Source organism: Falco peregrinus, chromosome 2 (genome assembly GCF_023634155.1).
Source record: "Falco peregrinus isolate bFalPer1 chromosome 2, bFalPer1.pri, whole genome shotgun sequence".
Lineage (NCBI taxonomy): Eukaryota > Metazoa > Chordata > Aves > Falconiformes > Falconidae > Falco > Falco peregrinus.
The window spans coordinates 111,554,762-111,573,688 of record NC_073722.1 but is presented as its reverse complement, the minus strand read 5'-3'; the positions used below and the strand labels follow the sequence as shown (position 1 = coordinate 111,573,688).

Sequence of the window (18,927 nt, the reverse complement as noted above, 5' to 3'; positions counted from 1 at the left end):
TGTGACACGGCCCCGGCCCCTGTGGTGCCGGACACGCACCGGGCCCGCAACTCCGGCCCGCGCCAGGCCGGTGCAGGCCGCGCCGCCGGCCGGGCACACCGGGCATACCGGAGCCGCCGCCGGGCCCTGGGGCTCCCTCTTTCCCCATTCCCAGGCTGCTGCGAGGTGCAGGCCGGGCCCCGTAGTGCCCGTGCCCGTCGCCGCGGCCCGGCCCGGCCGCCGTACCGCCCCGCCCCGCCCCGGAAGTGCTCCCCGTTGCCATAGCGCCGCGGGCGGGAAGGCGGAAGATAGCGGCCATGGCGGCGGTGGGGCCGGAGGAGCTGGACAGCTCGTTCCGCCGTTACCTGGCGCGTCTGGGCGCCCTGCGGCCTCAGCCCGGCGCCGAGCGGCCCGACGGCGGCCACCGCCGCACCGAGCTCCACCTGCTTTTCGACCAGCTCATCTCGGAGAGCTGCGGGCCGGCGCCGGTGGCCGGGCCCAGCCCTCAGGTACCGCGCGGCCGGGCCGGGGAGCGGGGCCGGGGGGCCGGAGGGGCGGAGGGGCGGGGCCGGGCGTCCTGCCGCCCGCACACGCGCGGGGATGTGCCCGCTGCGGGGGGGGAAGGCGCTCGCACGCGGGCGTGCACGTCACGGGCGGGTTCACGTCACGCGTGCGCGCGCTCTCGCCCCCCCTGCGCGCGGTGCCGGTGGGGGGCACACGCGCGCCCCTGCTCCTAAAGCCGGGGGTGCGGGGGTGCGCGGGCTGGCGTGAGGCGCCCGTCGCCATCGCTGCCGGTGCCCCCTGAGCCACCGGCCGGCGGCTGCCCGGGCCCGCTGGCGGGTGAGGCCGGGGGGCGGCGGGCCCGGCCGGTGCCGTGCCGTGCCGTGCTGTTCAGGCCAGCTCTTGTTAACAGCCGTGAGGTCTGAGCGCTGCCCTGTGCAGTGTCGATACTGCTTCCTTGGGAGCACGCTGTGCTTCCCTATGGCCCTGTAAACGGTGCTGATTTACCGGGTTTTCTTCATTCTATTTCCGGAGTAGGCTTGCGTTTTGAAATTAATTGGGTTTTTTAATATTTTTTTTTTTTGACAATGCTGCTTTCCCCCCCCTTCCGTTCCTGTATTTTACTTTTGCCATTATTATTGGCTTTGATTTTGCTCCAGTGCTGTTTGAGCAGCACTCCTGCAATCTGAGTCCATGTCGGCACGTCCCGGTGCGGGGATGAAGGTCTGTGGATAAATGAGGGGCAAGCTCACTACTTGGGGTTTCATTCGTTTTGTTACATTGTCCATGTGTATTGATGTTGGTGGTATCCACACGCAGATATGGTTATGTGATCAAAGTCATAGCTGATGATGTGGTTTCCACCCTGGCTTTGTAGTCTTTAAATAATACACTGTGGCTTTCTTTTCTAGGATGTTTGCACTCTGCTTGTCCAAGCCTGTCAGCTGGTTCACCTTGATCAGGAACATCTTGTCAGCAAAGTTTGTCAGCTTATCCATCACTTGCTTAACAGATTTCAGGTACAAAACGTTTGGCCTTGTCCCACCTTTCCCTGTGTGTTGGCTCCCTGGTCTCCCACTAAGCCAGGGAGGCCATCTATCTTTTTATGGGGCTGCGGAGCTGACCTTCCTGCAGAGTTTTCTGGATTTTCACTGCATTTCTTATTTATTCTTAGCTGAGGTTCTGATCTGTAGCCCTGCCATAGTTCATTATATAAAACCAGTTTTCAGTCAGAAGCAATACGCCATTGGCAGTACTCTTGATTGTAGGACACTTGTGTTGATTTATCAGTTTCCTAAGTGTCAGCTGACTCTGTGACAGTGTGGAATTGTAACAGTCAGATCACCTGAGTCTATAACCACTATATCTGGGTATATTGACTCTTAACAGTACATGACATTGTTTTCTTGACCACAGTCCTTTTCTGTTACAACAGGTGATGGTTGATGAACAGAACCTGAATTTTCTTCTTTCCTACTGCATCTCTGCTCTTAAGCAGTGCAGCTCTTGGACGCATGTTGAAATTCTGCAAGCCGTAGCAGCTCTTGTTTACAATAATGGACCTAAATGTCAGAAAGTGAGTTTACAACCTAAGAGAAAGTAACCACAAAAATATTTGCACCCTTCTCCTGTTTCTACTTTCTTTTAATTTTTTTCTTAAAAAAAAGAATAAAAAAGTATCATGTTCTCAAATTGCATTGAAAAACCTTTCATGCTAAGGTTAGATCCCATTTAAATAGTGACTGATAGTTATGGAAAGGTCTAAATTTCAGGTGTCATAGGTGTGTATACTAATAATCAGGAGATAGCAAAGATTCTTCCCGTGCTGAATACTGCTGTAGCTGTAGGGATCACCTATTACCTGGCTTGAGCCAAAGGCACGCTATTAAAAGGCACCAGATGTAGTGTGCAGAGTAACCACACGAGTATGCCTGTTTATCAGGCAGGAAGAATGTGGGGAGCTTCAAAAATTGCATGTTACTCAGCAGACTCATTGAATATCCTGAAATTTATTCTCTAACCAGATCAGGTCTTTAGTGTGTGGAGGCTCAAAGCTGTTTCAAAGCAGAGACTATCAGGTTATCAATCCTGAGGTTTGTATGAAGCTCCTTGTAGCTGCAGTGTGGCTGGAAGTGTTTGATACGTTGAATTCTCCTGCTGTCACCGGCTCTTGGCAGCTTGCAGAGCAGTTTCTGCTGTTGGGCTGAAGCACGGGGTGGTGATGCTAGCACTTTTGGAGCTGCCAGCTTGCGTGGGTTTGTAGCCTATATAATGGCAGCAGTTTGGTACAGCAGTTGTTACTAACATAGCTTTATGTCTGAGGAGAAAGTGTAAACTGAGACTCAGTCTGAACTATGCTCACACTTGATACTTTTTTAATACAAAATAAGAGAACTTTGGAAATTAATATTTTCATGTCGTATTTATAAACATAATCTGTCTATGGAATCTGATATTGCAGCTGACAATTGTAGCACAGACATGCTTAGCTACCAAACAGAAGAACCAGGAGGCTGAGGGAAGAGCCCTGACCCCTAATGACTTGTGGTGGTTTGTTTTAGTATCTTCCAGATTTGCTGGGCAAAACTGGGCTCTTGGTGCAGTTCAGTGATTCTGCTCAGCCAGACGTGGAACTCAGGAGGGCAGCAGTACGCAGCATGGCAAACCTGTGTCTCAGGTGCGTGTGAGCCTTTTCAGATGGTGGTGTAGATGCTTTAGAAGATGTACATCTGACAGCACAAACAGCTGGTCTGCTCTGTTTGTGCTAGGAACAGCAAATTCAGGACTGGTAAGGTGTATATGCATGAATCTGAAATGTAAATCTTTAGTGCTCCAAGATACTGTATCATCTGTGGATAAAACTATAAACTCAGTCTTCCAAAAGCAATGTTACAGAGACTAGGGAAGAAAAGAAAAAGCGTTGTGCTGTCTGGTCCCTGCAGTGATTCTGTGAGTTAGTTTTGCATAAGAAGTGGTCAGCTACAAATTTTTATAGTGATTGTCTGTTGTTATTTTGTGATTCATGCATTTTTTCCACTCCACATGTAAATATGCTGATGCCACAGCAACATCAAACCTTCATTTGCTGCTATATGGGAAGAATTTTGACTAACCAGACTCTGTGGGCAAGCAAGCAATTAATAAAAGCAATAGATATTTGGACTTGCTGTAAAGAGTTTTGATTAACAGTTCCCCTGAACAGATGGCTTGTGGTTTTATATTAAAAAAAAACCCCAAAACAAATGGAAAACCAGAAAAACTTGGACTTTCAGCATTTATAAGTGAAGTCTGAAGAACTAATTAATGTAAATAAATGCAGCATCTGGCAGTTTGGGGCATGATGATTTTTCTGTGTGGGGACTTGGGATTGTTTAACCTCAAGAAGAGCAGGCTCAGTGAGGATCTTACCAGTGTGTATATACACATGATGGCAGGGAATGAAAAAGACAGAGCCAGACTGTTCTCAGTGATGCCCAGTGAAAGGACATGAGGCAATGAGCACAAACTGAAATAGGGGAAATTCTGATTAAACATATGAAGAAAAAAGCCCACAAACCCAGAAGTAAGGATTATTGAATACTGGAACCAGCTGTCCAGAGAGGCTGTGGAGTCTCCATCCTTGGAGACAGTCAAAATTTGACTGGACACAGTCCTGGGCAATATGCTCTGATTGAGCCTGCTTCATGCAAGGGGGTTGGACTAGATGATCTCCAGGGGTCCCTTCCAACCTCAGCTGTTCCCTGATTCTAATTTCAGACAAATCCCTTGCAATATTAGAGTTGTCCTGTGAGTATTATCAAGCATGTGTTGATGGCTTGAAGTAGTTAAATGTGTTGGAACCAAGTGCTTAGGAATCCATTAGAAAAGAATTTGTTTAATGACTCTGAATCCACTGCAACAATGGCCAGCTCTTACTAAAAAGTCCTCAAGGTGGCAAAGATGAAGTGGTGCAGTTATCCTCTCCTTACAGTAAGACAAGTGGATATTAAAATGTTTCAGCACATGAAGGTTGCCCAGACTTCATGGAAACTAGGGAAATGTCAAAAAGTTATTCTAAGCCCTTTTCAATGCCAGGTTTTGCCTAAAGAGCATTTATAAGCATGACAGCTTGTTAAGCTACGCTCGGAGAGTCATCGTAATTGAGAAGGTGGCCACAGAAGCAGAGTAGGTGTAAGGCATACTATGATTGTGCTAGCTCTTTGTGCAGAAGGTTTCCTTTTGTTCTTTGTAGCAGTAATGCTGATCCCTTTCAAAGAGCCATCCATCCATCTGGGATGTGCTCTTCAGTCTAGCAGAGGGCTTGGATATAAGTGTGTATCTTTATTAAGCTGTGGGACAGGCTATAAACCAGCCGTTTGTCTCCTCTTGCTTTAACTTTAGTGTGCCTGGACAGCCATACTTGGATGAATCCTACAGAAGTGTCTGTTTTCAAACTTTTCTAAGTGTTCTGCAGTCTTCAAAAACCTCTGATGTAGATGACATCACTTTTTGCATGGTAAGTGTGAGTCTAATTGTCTAGAATAATTAAGAGATTGTGCTACTGGAATATTGGAGTTTGGAATAGATGAAATTTGGAGTGTTGTCAACTGAGATTTTGCTTAAATAGTATTTTTTTTTTTCTTTTTTAATATACATAAGTAACTGTCCCAGTGATTATGTTGAGCAAAACAGTAATTGCTTAGAAGGTCATTTGAAAGATGTGAACCTTCAGTGTTTTGGGAAAGAAAAGTAAGTAGTTCTGTGTTTCGGTTTTCAGTTACTGCAAAATGCACTGAAAGGTGTCCAGTTGCTTCTCAATGGTGGGAAGATGAAACTGATGCAAACTGACCAAATTGGAACTCTTCTTGCAGTGCTAAAGGTAAATACTTAAACCCACCTTGAGAAAGAGGCAGGCACTGAAGCGTGCATGTTCCGGATGCTTGTTAAGTGGAAAACAGTAGAAGATGAGAAAGAGGGAGCAGAGAAGCCCGAGTGTGGTGGGAAATGTAGTGTAAGATATAAACAAAAAGACATTTTCTCACAGCATCTTAACTGCATTTCCCACAAAAGAATTTTAGAGAAAGATGGGAGGCTGGTATTTTTGGACCTACTTAAAATCATTCTGGATACAATTGAATTTCAGATGTTGCCTAGCTGTTGGCGTAGCATGGGGAGAGGCAAGACCTGGGCAAGGATCACAAGCCCAGCTGAAAATTGATGAACACCTGAGTAAACATGCAGCAAATCTTCGTGCATCAAAAAGGGAAAGAGTATTAACGTTATTGTTTCTCTTCTAGAAATGTATGTTTCATGGACTGCCAGGACTGAGCATAGAAATGCCTACAGCCTTGTACCCGGCTCCTTTACCTCAGTACGATAAAAGGTCGCCTGTCAAACAGGAACAATCAGAACCAGCCGCCTTTAAGCAGACAGGGGTAAGCTGAAATTATACTGATTCTGCTGCACACTTGTTATGTGCAAGTTTGTTGCAGTTGTGTGTTACCTGACATATTAGTGGCTAACAGGCTCTTTGTCTTCTGAGCGTGTGATCCATTTCACATCCTTTGCTTTAAAAGTATTGGTTATAAATCTCTGCGCTGAGTAAAATTGCTTTGTAAACTCAGGTGACGAGAACAAACAGCTCTGCAGAGATCGGTTTTCCGAGTTAAGCTGTGTGCATCAGTTGTTCATCTGCAGCCAAGATTTCTTGGCCTGCAGACACGGGATTGGTGCATGCAGATTAGCCAAAGCTTTTAATGTTATAGATTATATTTTCTTTCCTCTAACACTTGCACAATTGCTTGACTCATTCTTAGGGAAGTCAAGTTCATCTAGAGACTGATTTCCTCCCTCCCTCCCCCATGTGTTCTGCCTCTGCAGGTTATTTTTTAACCCTGTAAACATTTTTGGATTACCAATTATCTGAAAGACATTAGAGAAAATAAAGTTGTATAGTCATGTTGACTTGTTTATTTTTAGATGTTCAATACCTACTGTAAATCTAAAAGAACTACAGAAGTATTTACTGTTCCTCTTCTTTAATCGCTTTTGTGTGAACTATGATTTTTAACTAGAAGTTTTCTTGGAAATCTTTTGCTTTACTGATGAAGAGGCCAAAGCTTAATTTTTGAGGCTATTCAGATATAAACTGCTTGCTTACACTAAGGTATTACTGTACTGATATTACTAAAAGCAGAGTCTGCAATCTCTCAGGTACTAAAGAAGTGACTGTTTCTGTATGTATAATATTGCACATATCTATAATTGCACTTGCGTGCAGCATTGTTGCGACAGAAGACACTAAATAGGTGTGATAACTCTTGGTTAAACTAAATCTCATCTAAAAACTCATTTAGAAACTTGTATAATTTGATGTTGATGTCCTATAAAGACAGCATGATTTATTATATTAAACTGTGCTTTTATTCTGGATTAGCAATTAGTTTTGTTTTTAGATGAGACCTATTTCCCTTAGATTTACAACTACAAATTGTTTGCACATCTTTCTAGATATTATTTCAAGAGGTTAAAAAAAATAAATCTATTTTTTACCTTAAAACAGAACCGAAGAAAAAAGTCCAAAGGGAAACAAAAGAAGGGAGAGTCTGGGGAAGAAGGAAGAGATTTGAGTGATGCAGGAAAGGAATCAGTCCTTGGAGCAGACATGCAGAGATTACGCTTGGGGGATGTGCAGAACAGTCCTTGTTTGGATCCTCGGACTCGTGCATCGGATGTTGCATACGTGCCTGCTGGAAAGAATCACTTGTCCTCACATTATACTATTTGGAAACGAATCAGCAGCAGTGAGTCGGAATATTCTGATGCTGAAGGTGGAATACAGAGCAAAACGAGGTGATTGTTCATGTAAACATAAAGCGTGGTAGCAGAGTGTACTCTTGTCCGTAACACTTTAAGCTCGTGTGTCATGTTTAGCATACCTTTTGGTTCCTGTAGATCAGGCACAAGTTTTACAGACTCTTACACTTCCACAGGATCCTAGTGTGTTGCTCTTAATCAAAACTGTTGAGGAAATTGCTTTCTCTGTTGATTTATGTGGTGAGACAAGAAAATTGGTAAGCAGTAAATTTGTTATTTCTCTTCCTGTTCTTGGTCTAAAAAAATTTCTTATCACAGCTAGCCACTAATACAAGTGCAAGAAGTTAAGTCCACTACTTTTCACTGCTGTTATTTCATTAATCTTTTTGTTTGTTTTTAAGATCTTATCAAGCCAATGTTCGTCAAGGGGCTCTAGCCTGTTTCCTCTCCGCTATAAAATCAATAGAAAAAAGAGTTCTTTATGGCTACTGGTCAGCATTCATTCCTGATGCCCCTGGTATTGGCAGCCCCCAGTCAGTGTCCTTGATGACTATTGCTTTAAAGGACCCTTCTCCAAAGGTGAGGCAGTTCTGAGTAGAAAAAGCGTTGTATTTTTTCCATATTAATCTTAAGAGTTGTCTTCTCTGGCCTTCAGTAAGTACTTTGGCTACAATATCTGTGTTGCTTGATCACTTACCACAAGTAATAAAAGAGGATGTACTGGTTAAGGGAAAAAAGAATTGGTTGTATACTGCTTAATGTTATGAGGAAAGATAGTTGGAATTAAATTTTCCCAGAGACTTTCATAAACTTTAAAATTCTCCATCAGCTTGAAAGAGGTGTTAAAAGTGGGTAACAGAAATGTTTTATCATTTCAGACCCGTGCCTGTGCTCTTCAAGTTCTCTCAGCCATCCTGGAAGGTTCTAAGCAGTTTCTTTCTGTTGCTGAAGATGCTAATGATCACAAGACAGCTTTTACTCCCTTCTCTGCAACTATTGCTTCTAGCATCCGGGAGCTGCACCGCTGCCTGCTGCTAGCCCTGGTGGCAGAATCCTCTTCTCAAACACTGACGCAAATAGTCAAGGTAACTGTCCTCTGAATGTTTCAAATGCTGCCCAAGAGGTGATGTTGGTCTCTAGATTAAGTCTTGAAGAAAGGTTGAACAGAAATGATTGAGCTGTTGAGGACTAAGGTGGTGGTGGGAAATAGACTGTTGTGGTCTCACAAGGCTTCATTGACTGAGTCTTCCTACAGAGTCCCAGAGTTTCCTTTCAGCACAATTCTCTTGTTCCTGCATTTCTTTCATGTAGTCTTTCTGGAGCTGAATGAACCTATGAAGTGATTCTGAAGACTCACATTGGCTTTAAAACTGGAATGCAAATTGGCAAAAAAAAGCTTTCCATGGGCTATTGAAATTTCTTGGTGTTTATGTCAGGTCACAGTAGTTGAATACTTGATCTTAGGAGCCAAGTTTGTAACCAGTTTTCAAACAGCAGATAAGTGGGCCATTTGTTTTCAGGTGCCTTCAGATAATTAGCTGTCTGAATGACCTAAATTGCAAATGTAAAAACAAATCGGTTGGAGGCCAGCTTGACATTGTAACCACCACTCCATGTATGTTCTTTTGTGTGTTTCAGTGCCTTGCAAATTTGGTTTCAAATGCACCATACAGCCGTTTAAAACCTGGGTTGTTGACAAGAGTTTGGAACCAGATAAAGCCGTACATTTCTCATAAAGGTTTGCATTCTGTTTGACTGGAGCCTTTTTGTATATGCTGTATCTCGGTTCAGCATTGCTTATTACAAAATAGTTGTGGATTCCTACCCCACCCTACCCCACCCCCCCCGGCTTCATAAATACATAAACATATATATTGCTATCGAATCATATGTTGTGATCTGTCTTGTCTGAAAACGGCTGAAGAAGGATGCTGACATGGCAGTGAGATGCTAACGGACTGGCTTTTTCTTCCCCTACCTTGTTCTTTCTTGCAGATGTTAACGTTCGAGTTTCTAGTTTTACATTATTAGGGGCTATAGTATCTGTCCAAGCGCCTTTACCAGAGGTGCAGTTACTTTTGCAACAGCCCAGTTCTTCAGGGCTAAATAATAGTGGTAGCACAACACCTCACCGTTTTAGTTCTTCTGAGCAGTGGAGAAAAGCACTCCCCTCCGAAAGGGAGCCTCCAGAAAATCCAGTGGGATGTGCATCTTCAGAACCATGCTGGCTTCTCCGTCTCTGCGTTTCCATCATCATTCTGCCCAGAGAGGATTCCTGTTCTGACAGTGATGCTAACTTTCCATCGTTTTCCAGCATTTATGAACCGTGTCCCCTTCGACTGGAATCCTTGCAGGTGGGGCTGAACAGCTAGCTTGTAAAATGAACAGCTTGGTACGATATCAAACTGCCTCATGTCAGCCAAGCCTCAGCCACGGGTTGCCTTTGCTCCTAGCTCTTTTGGTGAGACTTGAGCTAAAGCATTGGCTAGCACAGCATGTCTGAGCTGCTGTGACTGAAGGAGTATTTTGATTCCATGCCTGTGGAAGTGTAACTGTCCATCCCATAGTAAACCTGCTGCAACAAGTTCATCTGCCTGCGATTTTCTTACCTTTGGTACTTTAAAATATTATTTGGTTGTGTGTGCTGGCATCTGGTGAAGACTGAATCTTCCCATGCAGACTCCTCCATACAGAATCTAAATTAAGGTTTTGCTAGAAAACAGCAGGGTAGAACCTTGCAGTCAAAAAACAGTCTGCAAGGGTCTGTGGAATGGTGCTGGTGTGACTGAAGGAGTACCTGTAAATGATGAGGCTTGGCCTTGTTTTTCTTCATGTAACCACAGAAAAGATGTGCATCCCAAGGAGTCTCACTCTTACTCTGGAACAATGAGTATTTGTTAAATCCAGCTTCACAGAATGCAGCAGAAGTATTACAGGAGACAGAGAATGTGTTGCTCTTACAGGCACTCCAGCTTAGTTTTTTAGCTAGAGGAGACTTCACTTACAGTAAATAATTAATTGTGTTGCTACCCAATAGTGCTTTTGTGGCTCTTCTTTGAATAAGATAATGGAATAGGGAGGTTTTTAATTAGCTCTAGTATTCTAGAAGTTGTGCTGCAAGGTATATCTGTTACATTAGAGTATAGTTTATGGTCCCAGTGTTGATCAGCCCATTAACATCTTCTCTGTGTGTCTTTGGGGTATTTTGGTTTCATAGAAGGAAAAAACACTGAATGGAGATTTTTTTTTTTTTTGTGTGTGTGTGTGTTTAGGTGTTGGCTCTTCTTGTAAAAGGTTATTTCCCTATGGCTCAGAGCTATTTCCTAGAACTTGGAGAAGTGGCTTGCAGATGCATGGAAGAAATGGATCCATCCATTCAGCTTCATGGAGCCAAAGTAAGAGCATGAGGAAATGTCTACATTGTTTTGCCAAGTCAGTTTTAGCTATTAGTGTGCTTTGCAAATACAGATGAGTAGTGATGAATATTCATAGCATCTGTGTGCGTGTGTGATGCAGCACACCATAAAGCTGGTGCCTGCTGTAGCTCTTTGGGAAGTGTAGTACCCTGACACTGAGAAATGTGCCTTCTGCTTCCAATCTTGAATTCTGAGCAGAGCGTCTCCCAGGAAGCTTGGAAAATGCAAGGACTGTAACACTGGCCCTTCCCTGATTTAGCATCAACTGGTGCAGGAACTGTAGTCTGTCACCCAGAGGAAAACTCAGAGAGATTTTGTGTTTGTGTAGCAATCTGTTGTGCTGCTCAGGCTGGAGACTGTAAGCAAGGCTTCTTCTCTTGTTTCTTCACTACCAGGAACAGAATAGTCTGAAACAATACTGAACCTTTTATTTTTATTCCCTGAGTAAGTATAGTCCTAGGTAAAGGCTGCTTACAGTGCAGTGGTACTTGAGTCATCCCTGATAAAGACCTAGCTGCTTTTTGTTTCCTTGCAGCTTCTGGAGGAGCTGGGCACAGGTGTGCTGCAGCAGTACAAACCTGATTCAGCTGTTGCCCCTGATCAGAGAGTACCAGTCAGCGTGGTAAGTGTGTGGGCTCCCTCTGAAATTCCGCTTCACTGAGCTTCCTTGAACTCTGCAAAGTCACTGGCATGGATACAGATAAATCAATTGCAGAAAAGCAGAAAGGGACTCGGTACCCTGCAGCTTTATAGATGGTGATGTGTACAATTTTGCATTATTTTGGCATTTATTTTTGTCTGTAGGCAGGTATGTTGGGGTGGTTTTTTTGTTTGTTTTTCTTTTACATTATGTTAATGCTGCTTCTCTGGCTTCCCCCATCCCTCCTTCTCCTGCCTGCTGTAAGTCAGAAAGCTGGAAGAACAGTGCTGATTTTGCTTGCATTATTACTGCTGCACAAAACCTAGATGTACGCTTTTAGAGCTTTGGGGACTTTGCGTTGTTACAAGAGCCAGCCTACATAGTCTGGTTGCTCACAAGTGCAGAGAGAGTGGCCAGAACCACAATAAAGGGTGATTTCAGAAAAATTCATTGTCTGAGGCTGGCTGTTGGTTAAGTTTGTAGAAGCTGAGGAACTGGCATTCTAGAAGTAACATAGGCCTGTTTTAAGTCTTGCTTCTGTGAACAGAGTCAAGGTTGAAAATTTCTTTGACTTCTGCTAAGTTTTGAGCCGGTTTCCAATGACCTTATAAGACAGGAAATGTCTGGTAGCACTGGATTCCAATTGCTTGCTACAAATGTAAATTGTCAGACAAATGAAAATACCCAGCTGTGTGGATTCAAGAATGGGATCGTAATTCTACCTAATGGAATCTAATCTGAGTGTATGTGGCCTTGAGAAGGAAACAAACAGAACTCAGTGAATAAGTACTTGACAGCAGTACTAAAATATCTTTAAAATGTTTCTGAATGCTAAGTGTTCTAAGCTTCCAGACAGCTGTAATCACCTTCACATGTGATGATGCTACCTGCTGTAAGTATCTCTTAAAGATGATGATGGGAAAAGAGAATCTATTGTAGAATTTAGGTGTAATTGCTGAGTTTAAATAGGTAAACCTGGCTGCTTCTTCTGTAGGTTGTAACTTTTTGGACTATGATGTTAAATGGCCCTTTACCTGGCACTCTTCAGAACTCTCCACATGCGACTCTTCAGACAAGCGCTTGTGATGCTCTGTCTTCAATCTTGCCAGAAGCTTTCAGCAGTCTGCAGGTAAGAGAGCACTCCTTGAAGTGTGGCGGTTTTACCTATTGAGGCTTTGTTCTTGTGTACCAGATTACAGTACTGTAAACCCTTTAAAAACTCAAAAGGAGAGGGTAGAGAAACCTTCCAGAGTTATTTTATTTTTTTTAACATTCTGAACAAGTTGTGACTGTTGAAGATTGGAGGAGGCAATGTTGGGAGTAGTCTGTCAAGACAATTAAACCATGGGTCACCAAAGGTGTTTGGCCCTGCCATGAATACTCAGCCTTGGTGATGATGCATGGGAGATGAGGGTAAGAGTTTCATTGCCTGAGTGAGGGGAGAAGGGATATTGCTGGTTAAGTCTTTGAAGAGGCGGCTGTGCTAACAGCCATGGACTGACGTTCACCAGTTTGCATGTATTTTTTTCTTTTGGCTGGCTTTTAAAACACCATACTGCGGTGATTGCCTTGGCAGAAGCAAGCAAAAGTGTTGGCCTTCCTCTCCTTTTGCAACACGAAATATGCTTTTAAACATGAAAGCCTTGGCAGTGTATCACCACTGTATTGTGCAGCTCCTTTTATGTCACTGTGCCCTTCTTGATGGGGTGTACTCTGCCAGATCTCATTTGCCCAAGAATTGCTAGTACAGCAGTATCTCTGGAATTCTCCATCTGGTTTCTCAAAGTACAGCATGTACTTCATCACCCTGTACTTTGATCCCATACACTCTCTTGTCCCTGTCGCCGTGTGGGGTCGAGTCAGTGCCCACTCTGACCCTTTGCTCTGATGAAACAAAGTTCTTTGTCATGGGTTGGTAAACTGACAATCTGTCCAAGATGAACTTAATCTGCCTGGCTGTCCTTGTTAATGAAGGGGAAAGAGCGAAGTAAGACAGGAAAACGCAAACGATCCAGTCTGTTTTACCTCTGATGGGCCATGCTGTCTGCGTTTAGATGATAGTTAATATTTTGGTTTCCTTTGTGGTCTTATCCAATAGCAACAAGATAGTGTTTGCTGGAACCATTCCCGTTTCCTGTGTGGCATCCTGAAATGCCAGTCAATTTGCTTTTAATAAAAAGAGTACACTCTAAATAGTAGCTTCTATAGATTCCACTATTAGGGTCTTTCAGAGTATTTGTCAGCTGTCTTACTTTGTGGGACAGAGATCTTTCCAGTTTCTCTCTGTTGCCATGACTGCTTGCTTATCGTTGCAGAATGACCAGCAGATACTGTGCGTCACTCTGCTCCTTGGCCTGAACCACAGTGAGAACCCACTCGTAAAAGCTGCTGCTGCACGTGCGCTTGGAGTCTACATCCTCTTCTCTTGTCTTCGGCAGGTCAGAACTGGCCTTTTTTTCTTATTTTGAGCCATTTTATAATGGGTTTGATGAACCGTAAGATGTGGGACAGGAGTTCTTTTGCAAAGAATTGGCCTGCCTTCTTGCTTTTGGTCTGTAGCGTGTATATAGCTTTTCCTTACTGTCTGCAGACCTGCTCTTGCCTTTTGTGTGGTGAACAGAACCAGTGCAGTTTTAAGTGAGGTGAAGGAGAAGGCAGAGTGCCTCATAAGTGAGAGCAAAAGGAGGGAGGTCAGGATCTTCCCCAGGCTCTCGGGGACAGAAGTGGGAAAGGCTGGGTTGGCACAAAGGAGCTGCAAGAGATGGGGTAGAGCTGGGAAGAAGGGGACAGCTGTACACTGCTCTGTAGAGTTTAACAAGTTTTTGATGTGAAGGCTTCAGTTTTCCTTAAAAAGTAAAGCTTATTTAGAGAAAAATGCTGGTTTGTTTCCATAAAAAAAATTGATCTTAGCTTGGCTGAGCTGGAAGACTGTAGGTTTTGCCATGTGGCCTGAAATGAGTGATTGTAATAAAAAACCCAATGCAGTAGCTGACATTAAGATTTGATTCCGAAATATTTTGAAAGAAAATCCTTTACTGTAGGTAAGGGAATGAAAATTAAATGTAATATGCCATAGAAGAGAAGGTAAAACAGGCTGCTCAACAGGGAATTTGGAGAAGCAATTACTTTAAGAGGGGGATTTGATGAGCATTAGATTGGCAGTCCAGGTAATTATGTTAAAATCCGAAGTAACTAAAGCGCCAATGAAATGAAATAATATATTGAAACCTTTCAGCGACAGCTACCTAAGAGAGTGGTGAACTTGGTCAGCATGCAAGCCTAGACTGTCAAACAAAGCTGTACAGAGAGCACCATAAACACGTTAAAAGTTGTCACCTACAAAAGAAGAGTATGTGAATAAAGCTGGTCTCTGTGCAGGTATCACTTTCCCTAGAAAGGCCAGAATGTGTATGTTACTAAGGAAATCACCTGAGGTTTTTAAAACTTCCTGACTTTGCAGCCTTTTTTACTTTTATAGGACGTGATGTTTGTGGCAGACACAGCAAACGCTATTCTGAATTCCCTCCATGACAAGTCTCCGAACGTCCGTGCCAAAGCAGCTTGGTCCCTGGGCAATCTTACAGACACTCTGATCATCAACATGTACGTAAGCATGCCTTGGCCTGTGGAGCTCCCCTCTCTGCCCCTATTCCCATAGCGTCAGGATCTACTTAGTATCAAAAAAAGCAAAAATTTGGCTTGGATGCTTCTTTTTAACCACTTTTTAGCCTGTGTGTCTGCCAGTGCACGACACTGTATTATAAATATCCTGTATTTGTCTGGGCTTGAGTTCTACTAAACTGCATGGGTTTAGGTCTTTCTAATCATTAGTTCTGGAGTGTGTTCCAAGTTTACTTTTCAGTTTTCCATTTCTTGCATGTTGCTTTGTGCAATTGCATGTTCCCTGGTTACTTTACTTTCAATGTAACACAGAAGTAAAATTAATAAATATTTAACATTTCCTCAAGCCAAAGACTGAAGGAAGTCTAACCTACTGTTACATTTTTAACAAGAGAAATAGTTATCATATATTCCTGCTACAGAATTGCCTCTGAGCAATTCATTGCCCTCTGTTTTTTATTACAGACTTAATGCATTGCTAACCAGCTTTCTTGCATTGATAGTTTGGTTTTAAATTAATAAACATAGTGGTCACATGTAGTAAGGTCTGCCTTACATATTAGCCTTCGAAAGAGTGAAGGTTGTTCATACGCGTTTATAAAGGATTGTATCGCATCTCTGGGGATGGATCATCTGAGCTGGCCTTTCACAGTGTGGTTCTTCTGCTAGGGAAACCATGGGACAAAGTTTTCAAGAGGAGTTTTCTGATCTGCTGCTGTTGAAAATGTTACGATCTGCGACTGAAGCATCCAAGGACAGAGACAAGGTATGACTGAGGGGAAGGAGGGTGGAGTTACCATACTGTAGTTAACTGTTGCATTTTTATTTCAAAAAAACAGAAGAGGCACCAGTTACTTTGGGGCGTTTTGCCCCAGTGGCCGGGGAGCTGCAACTCAATATCCTCTTGAGGGCTCCTGTTTGGAGGTTTCCTGTGTTGTTTGATCTGCAGGGCATTTGATTGCACTTTTCCGCAGTGCAGGGGTGTTCTCGTGTTTGTTTTGGTATTTTTGTTTTGTTTTCAAGGTGACTGTTAGCAGAGAGTGATCTTTCTGGTGGCATTTAGGAAGTTACCATCTGATTAGACGCAGTCTGATTCCAGATGAGCTCCTTGTTGGCTCTGAGCACAATTTTGTAGCAGGCTTGACAAAAGCTTTGCCTGTAAGCTGAAAGCCAGAATGGTGGTTCTTTTTTTTTTTTTTTTTCTTGTATGTGTATTCCAGGTAAAGAGTAATGCAGTCCGGGCTCTCGGGAATGTGCTTCATTTCCTCCAGCCCTATCACATAGCAAACCCCAGGTTTAGGGAAGCCATCGAGGAATCTCTTCAGGCCCTTATTTCTACTGTTCAGAGTGAGGCCGCTATGAAAGTGCGCTGGAATGCTTGTTACGCTCTGGGGAATGTATTTAAGAACACTGCCTTGCCACTCGGTGAGTAACTTGTCCCGCTGGCTTTGGATTTGCACAGCAGGTTGTGGTTTTGATAAGGTTTCTGTTACAAATGTGTTGGGGAAGAGGGGAGAAATCAAACTGAGCTGAATCTTGCTGTCATAGCTTTCCTAGAACTCTTGCCAGTGAAATAGGTTGAGATCCTGCGAATCCCAGTACAGGCATAACTGTGCTGTATTCAGTTGGATCTGTCACATTAGAAAAGAGTGTGAGGATGGGATTATAGCTGTGAATAGATGCCAAATGTCACTTTGCTGCTTAAAAAAGATTAACTGTTTTTTAACTAATTTTTCATTTTATAACCCCAGATTCTCTCATTTAGACCAGAATAAATACAGTAAATGTAAACCCATTAAATGTTTAGGAGATACACTTACAGTTTTGTATATTTTGACTGATTGAAAAGGAGGTCTTGGTTTTTTGGGATTTTTTTAGGAGAGGCTCCTTGGACCATGCAAGCGTATAGTGCACTTTCCTCAGTAGTGAAGTCCTGCAAGAATTTTAAAGTCCGAATCAAATCGGCCATGGCCCTCTCCATCCCTAGCAAGAGGGAATGCTATGGCTCCACTGAGCAGTTCTGCCAAATCTGGAGTGCCTTGGTAGTAGCCTTGCAGAAGAGTGAAGACACTGAGGACTTTCTGGAATTCAAGTACAGTGCCAGCCTCAGAACGCAGATCTGCCAGGCTCTGCTTCATTTATTGAGTCTGGCAAAGAGCACAGACCTGCCAGTCATTTGGGAAACCATAACGGAACATGGGGATGCGATCAAATCCTACGTCTTGCAATATCTGAAATCAGGGGTTGAAGAGAACGAAGCAGGAAATCACACGGACTTGTGCGAGAGGGAGAGAGTATTAAAAGGAGCTATCGAACATCTCAGTGGGATAGAGAAACAGCTGGAGGGCAAAGCTGGAGTAGGACTGTCTGTTTATCTGGAAGATGTCTTGACAAACCATGGCAGTGCCACTCTGTTAGCAGAGGCCTAGAAGGAAACACCTGTTTCAGTGACTTCAGTCACTTCTGACTGGGCACAGAAGAAACACGCTACTTCTGCTTACATGTGGCATCCAGAAGAAAAGTTTCTTTCTTGCTGGTAGTAAACAATTTATTTCAAACTTATTAAAACCATTCATAATGCCTGATGAAAAGATCTGTAGAACTTAATTTTTTAAGTTATTTATTTATTTTTGTGTTCAATCAACTCTTAAGTTGTCTTCACTTGATTTCGTTTTATATTTAACTGTTGCCATGTTCCCACTTGGAAAAGAAATGCCTTTTCCTTCATGGGATATTTCATAACAACAGCCCGTTCTCTCAGCTTATTTAAAAGCATTTTGTTGCTATTGCTGCTGTATTCAAAACTGTTTGTAAAGGAGGGGTCTGGAAGAGTTTTGGTTTTCTGAGCACTGCAAATGTTGTCTCTCTTGTGTTCCTGCAATAAACCCAAATATGCCAATATTTGAATAATAGCTTAGAGCAAACACACTTTGCCTTTACCCATCTACATTCCTGGTGTCTTACACCTGGCCTGGCCCTCCCTGCTGCCTTCGCTCATCCTGTCTTCCAGAAAGATTCCTTCCTCAAAATTTGTTGTTTCCAGGTGGATGGTACTGTGCTGCCTAAGCCAAAAAATTCAAAGCAGGTCTCCGAGGCTGGAATTTTGATTCTTCAAGCAGTGCTGTCTGCCTTTCTGTGGGAGGTGCAGTGGTGTTTTAAACCGCATGTGGGTTTGTTTCTGTTTCTGTAGTTCTGTCCCCTTCCCCTTCCTTCGTGACTATGTTACTTACTCTGTTTGCTGTGTGCTTACTGCGCTGATAGCCAGTGGAGGACTGAGCAGTCTGATGTTGCTGGGGGCAAATCCATGCCTCCAGGAATGAGCTGGTCTGCGGGGCGCTTTGGGAGTTAAGTGCCTGCTGCCCTAACCTCAGGGTGGATGTTTGAACAGAGCTTGGTTGCAAGCCCTGGCTGTTGTAAAAGCTCTTTGGGAAACAAAATTCATCTGCTTTGTTTTTCCATCTTTGCCGCTGGTTTCAGCAGGCCTCAGGTCAAGTGCTGCGAGTACCAAAACCTTTTGGAGTAACAGACTCTTGCTGGATGTGTGGGGCCTGTTCCCTGCCGTTCCCCCTGTAACAGCCGGCATCAGGAGCAGCTCTGCCCATGTCTGGGGTATGGTCAGGCTTGTCTGAGCGCTGTGAAATGCTGAGCCGCTGCCTAGGAGAGAGGCAGCGCTGAGCATCACTGCTGGGCCCCAGCGTGGCCCTTGCTGGGCCTTAGTGGGGCATGGGCCCTATCCTGGCTCAGGAGCACCCCAGATATGCTTCATGTTACAGATTTGCACTTAAGCTGACACTTGCTCCTTTTCTCTCTCTGGCTGCTGCAGTTGCACCTGTACTCATCTTTTGAGTTCTCACCATTTGAAACGAGCCCGTGTTTTACAGCTCTGTTCTGCCCCTAGAAGAAATGTCCTGTTACCACTGAAAACAACTCTGCCTGCAGGTCTTGCTCGGGTTTGCTGGCATCTCTAGAGCTGCC

The 18,927-nt window shown here is 43.8% G+C and overlaps 1 protein-coding gene across 2 annotated transcripts; it reads left to right on the top strand.

The window, feature by feature from the left end:
* Nucleotides 1–261: 261 nt before the first annotated feature.
* Nucleotides 262–17,853, top strand: HEATR6 (HEAT repeat containing 6). Of its 2 annotated transcripts, XM_055796704.1 has the most exons (20): nucleotides 262–488; nucleotides 1,392–1,499; nucleotides 1,916–2,056; nucleotides 3,042–3,157; nucleotides 4,861–4,975; nucleotides 5,237–5,338; nucleotides 5,757–5,894; nucleotides 7,022–7,311; nucleotides 7,677–7,854; nucleotides 8,154–8,360; nucleotides 8,914–9,013; nucleotides 9,271–9,629; nucleotides 10,548–10,670; nucleotides 11,227–11,313; nucleotides 12,326–12,460; nucleotides 13,647–13,769; nucleotides 14,810–14,934; nucleotides 15,622–15,718; nucleotides 16,173–16,377; nucleotides 16,831–17,853. In XM_055796704.1, exons 1-20 carry the CDS (start codon nucleotides 297–299, stop codon nucleotides 17,379–17,381), a joined length of 3,492 nt encoding a protein of 1,163 aa, XP_055652679.1. In that variant the 5' UTR covers nucleotides 262–296; the 3' UTR covers nucleotides 17,382–17,853. The 2 variants fall into 2 exon arrangements, with proteins under 2 accessions (XP_055652679.1, XP_055652680.1); XM_055796705.1 differs by lacking the exon at nucleotides 13,647–13,769.
* The last annotated feature ends 1,074 nt before the right edge of the window (nucleotides 17,854–18,927 follow it).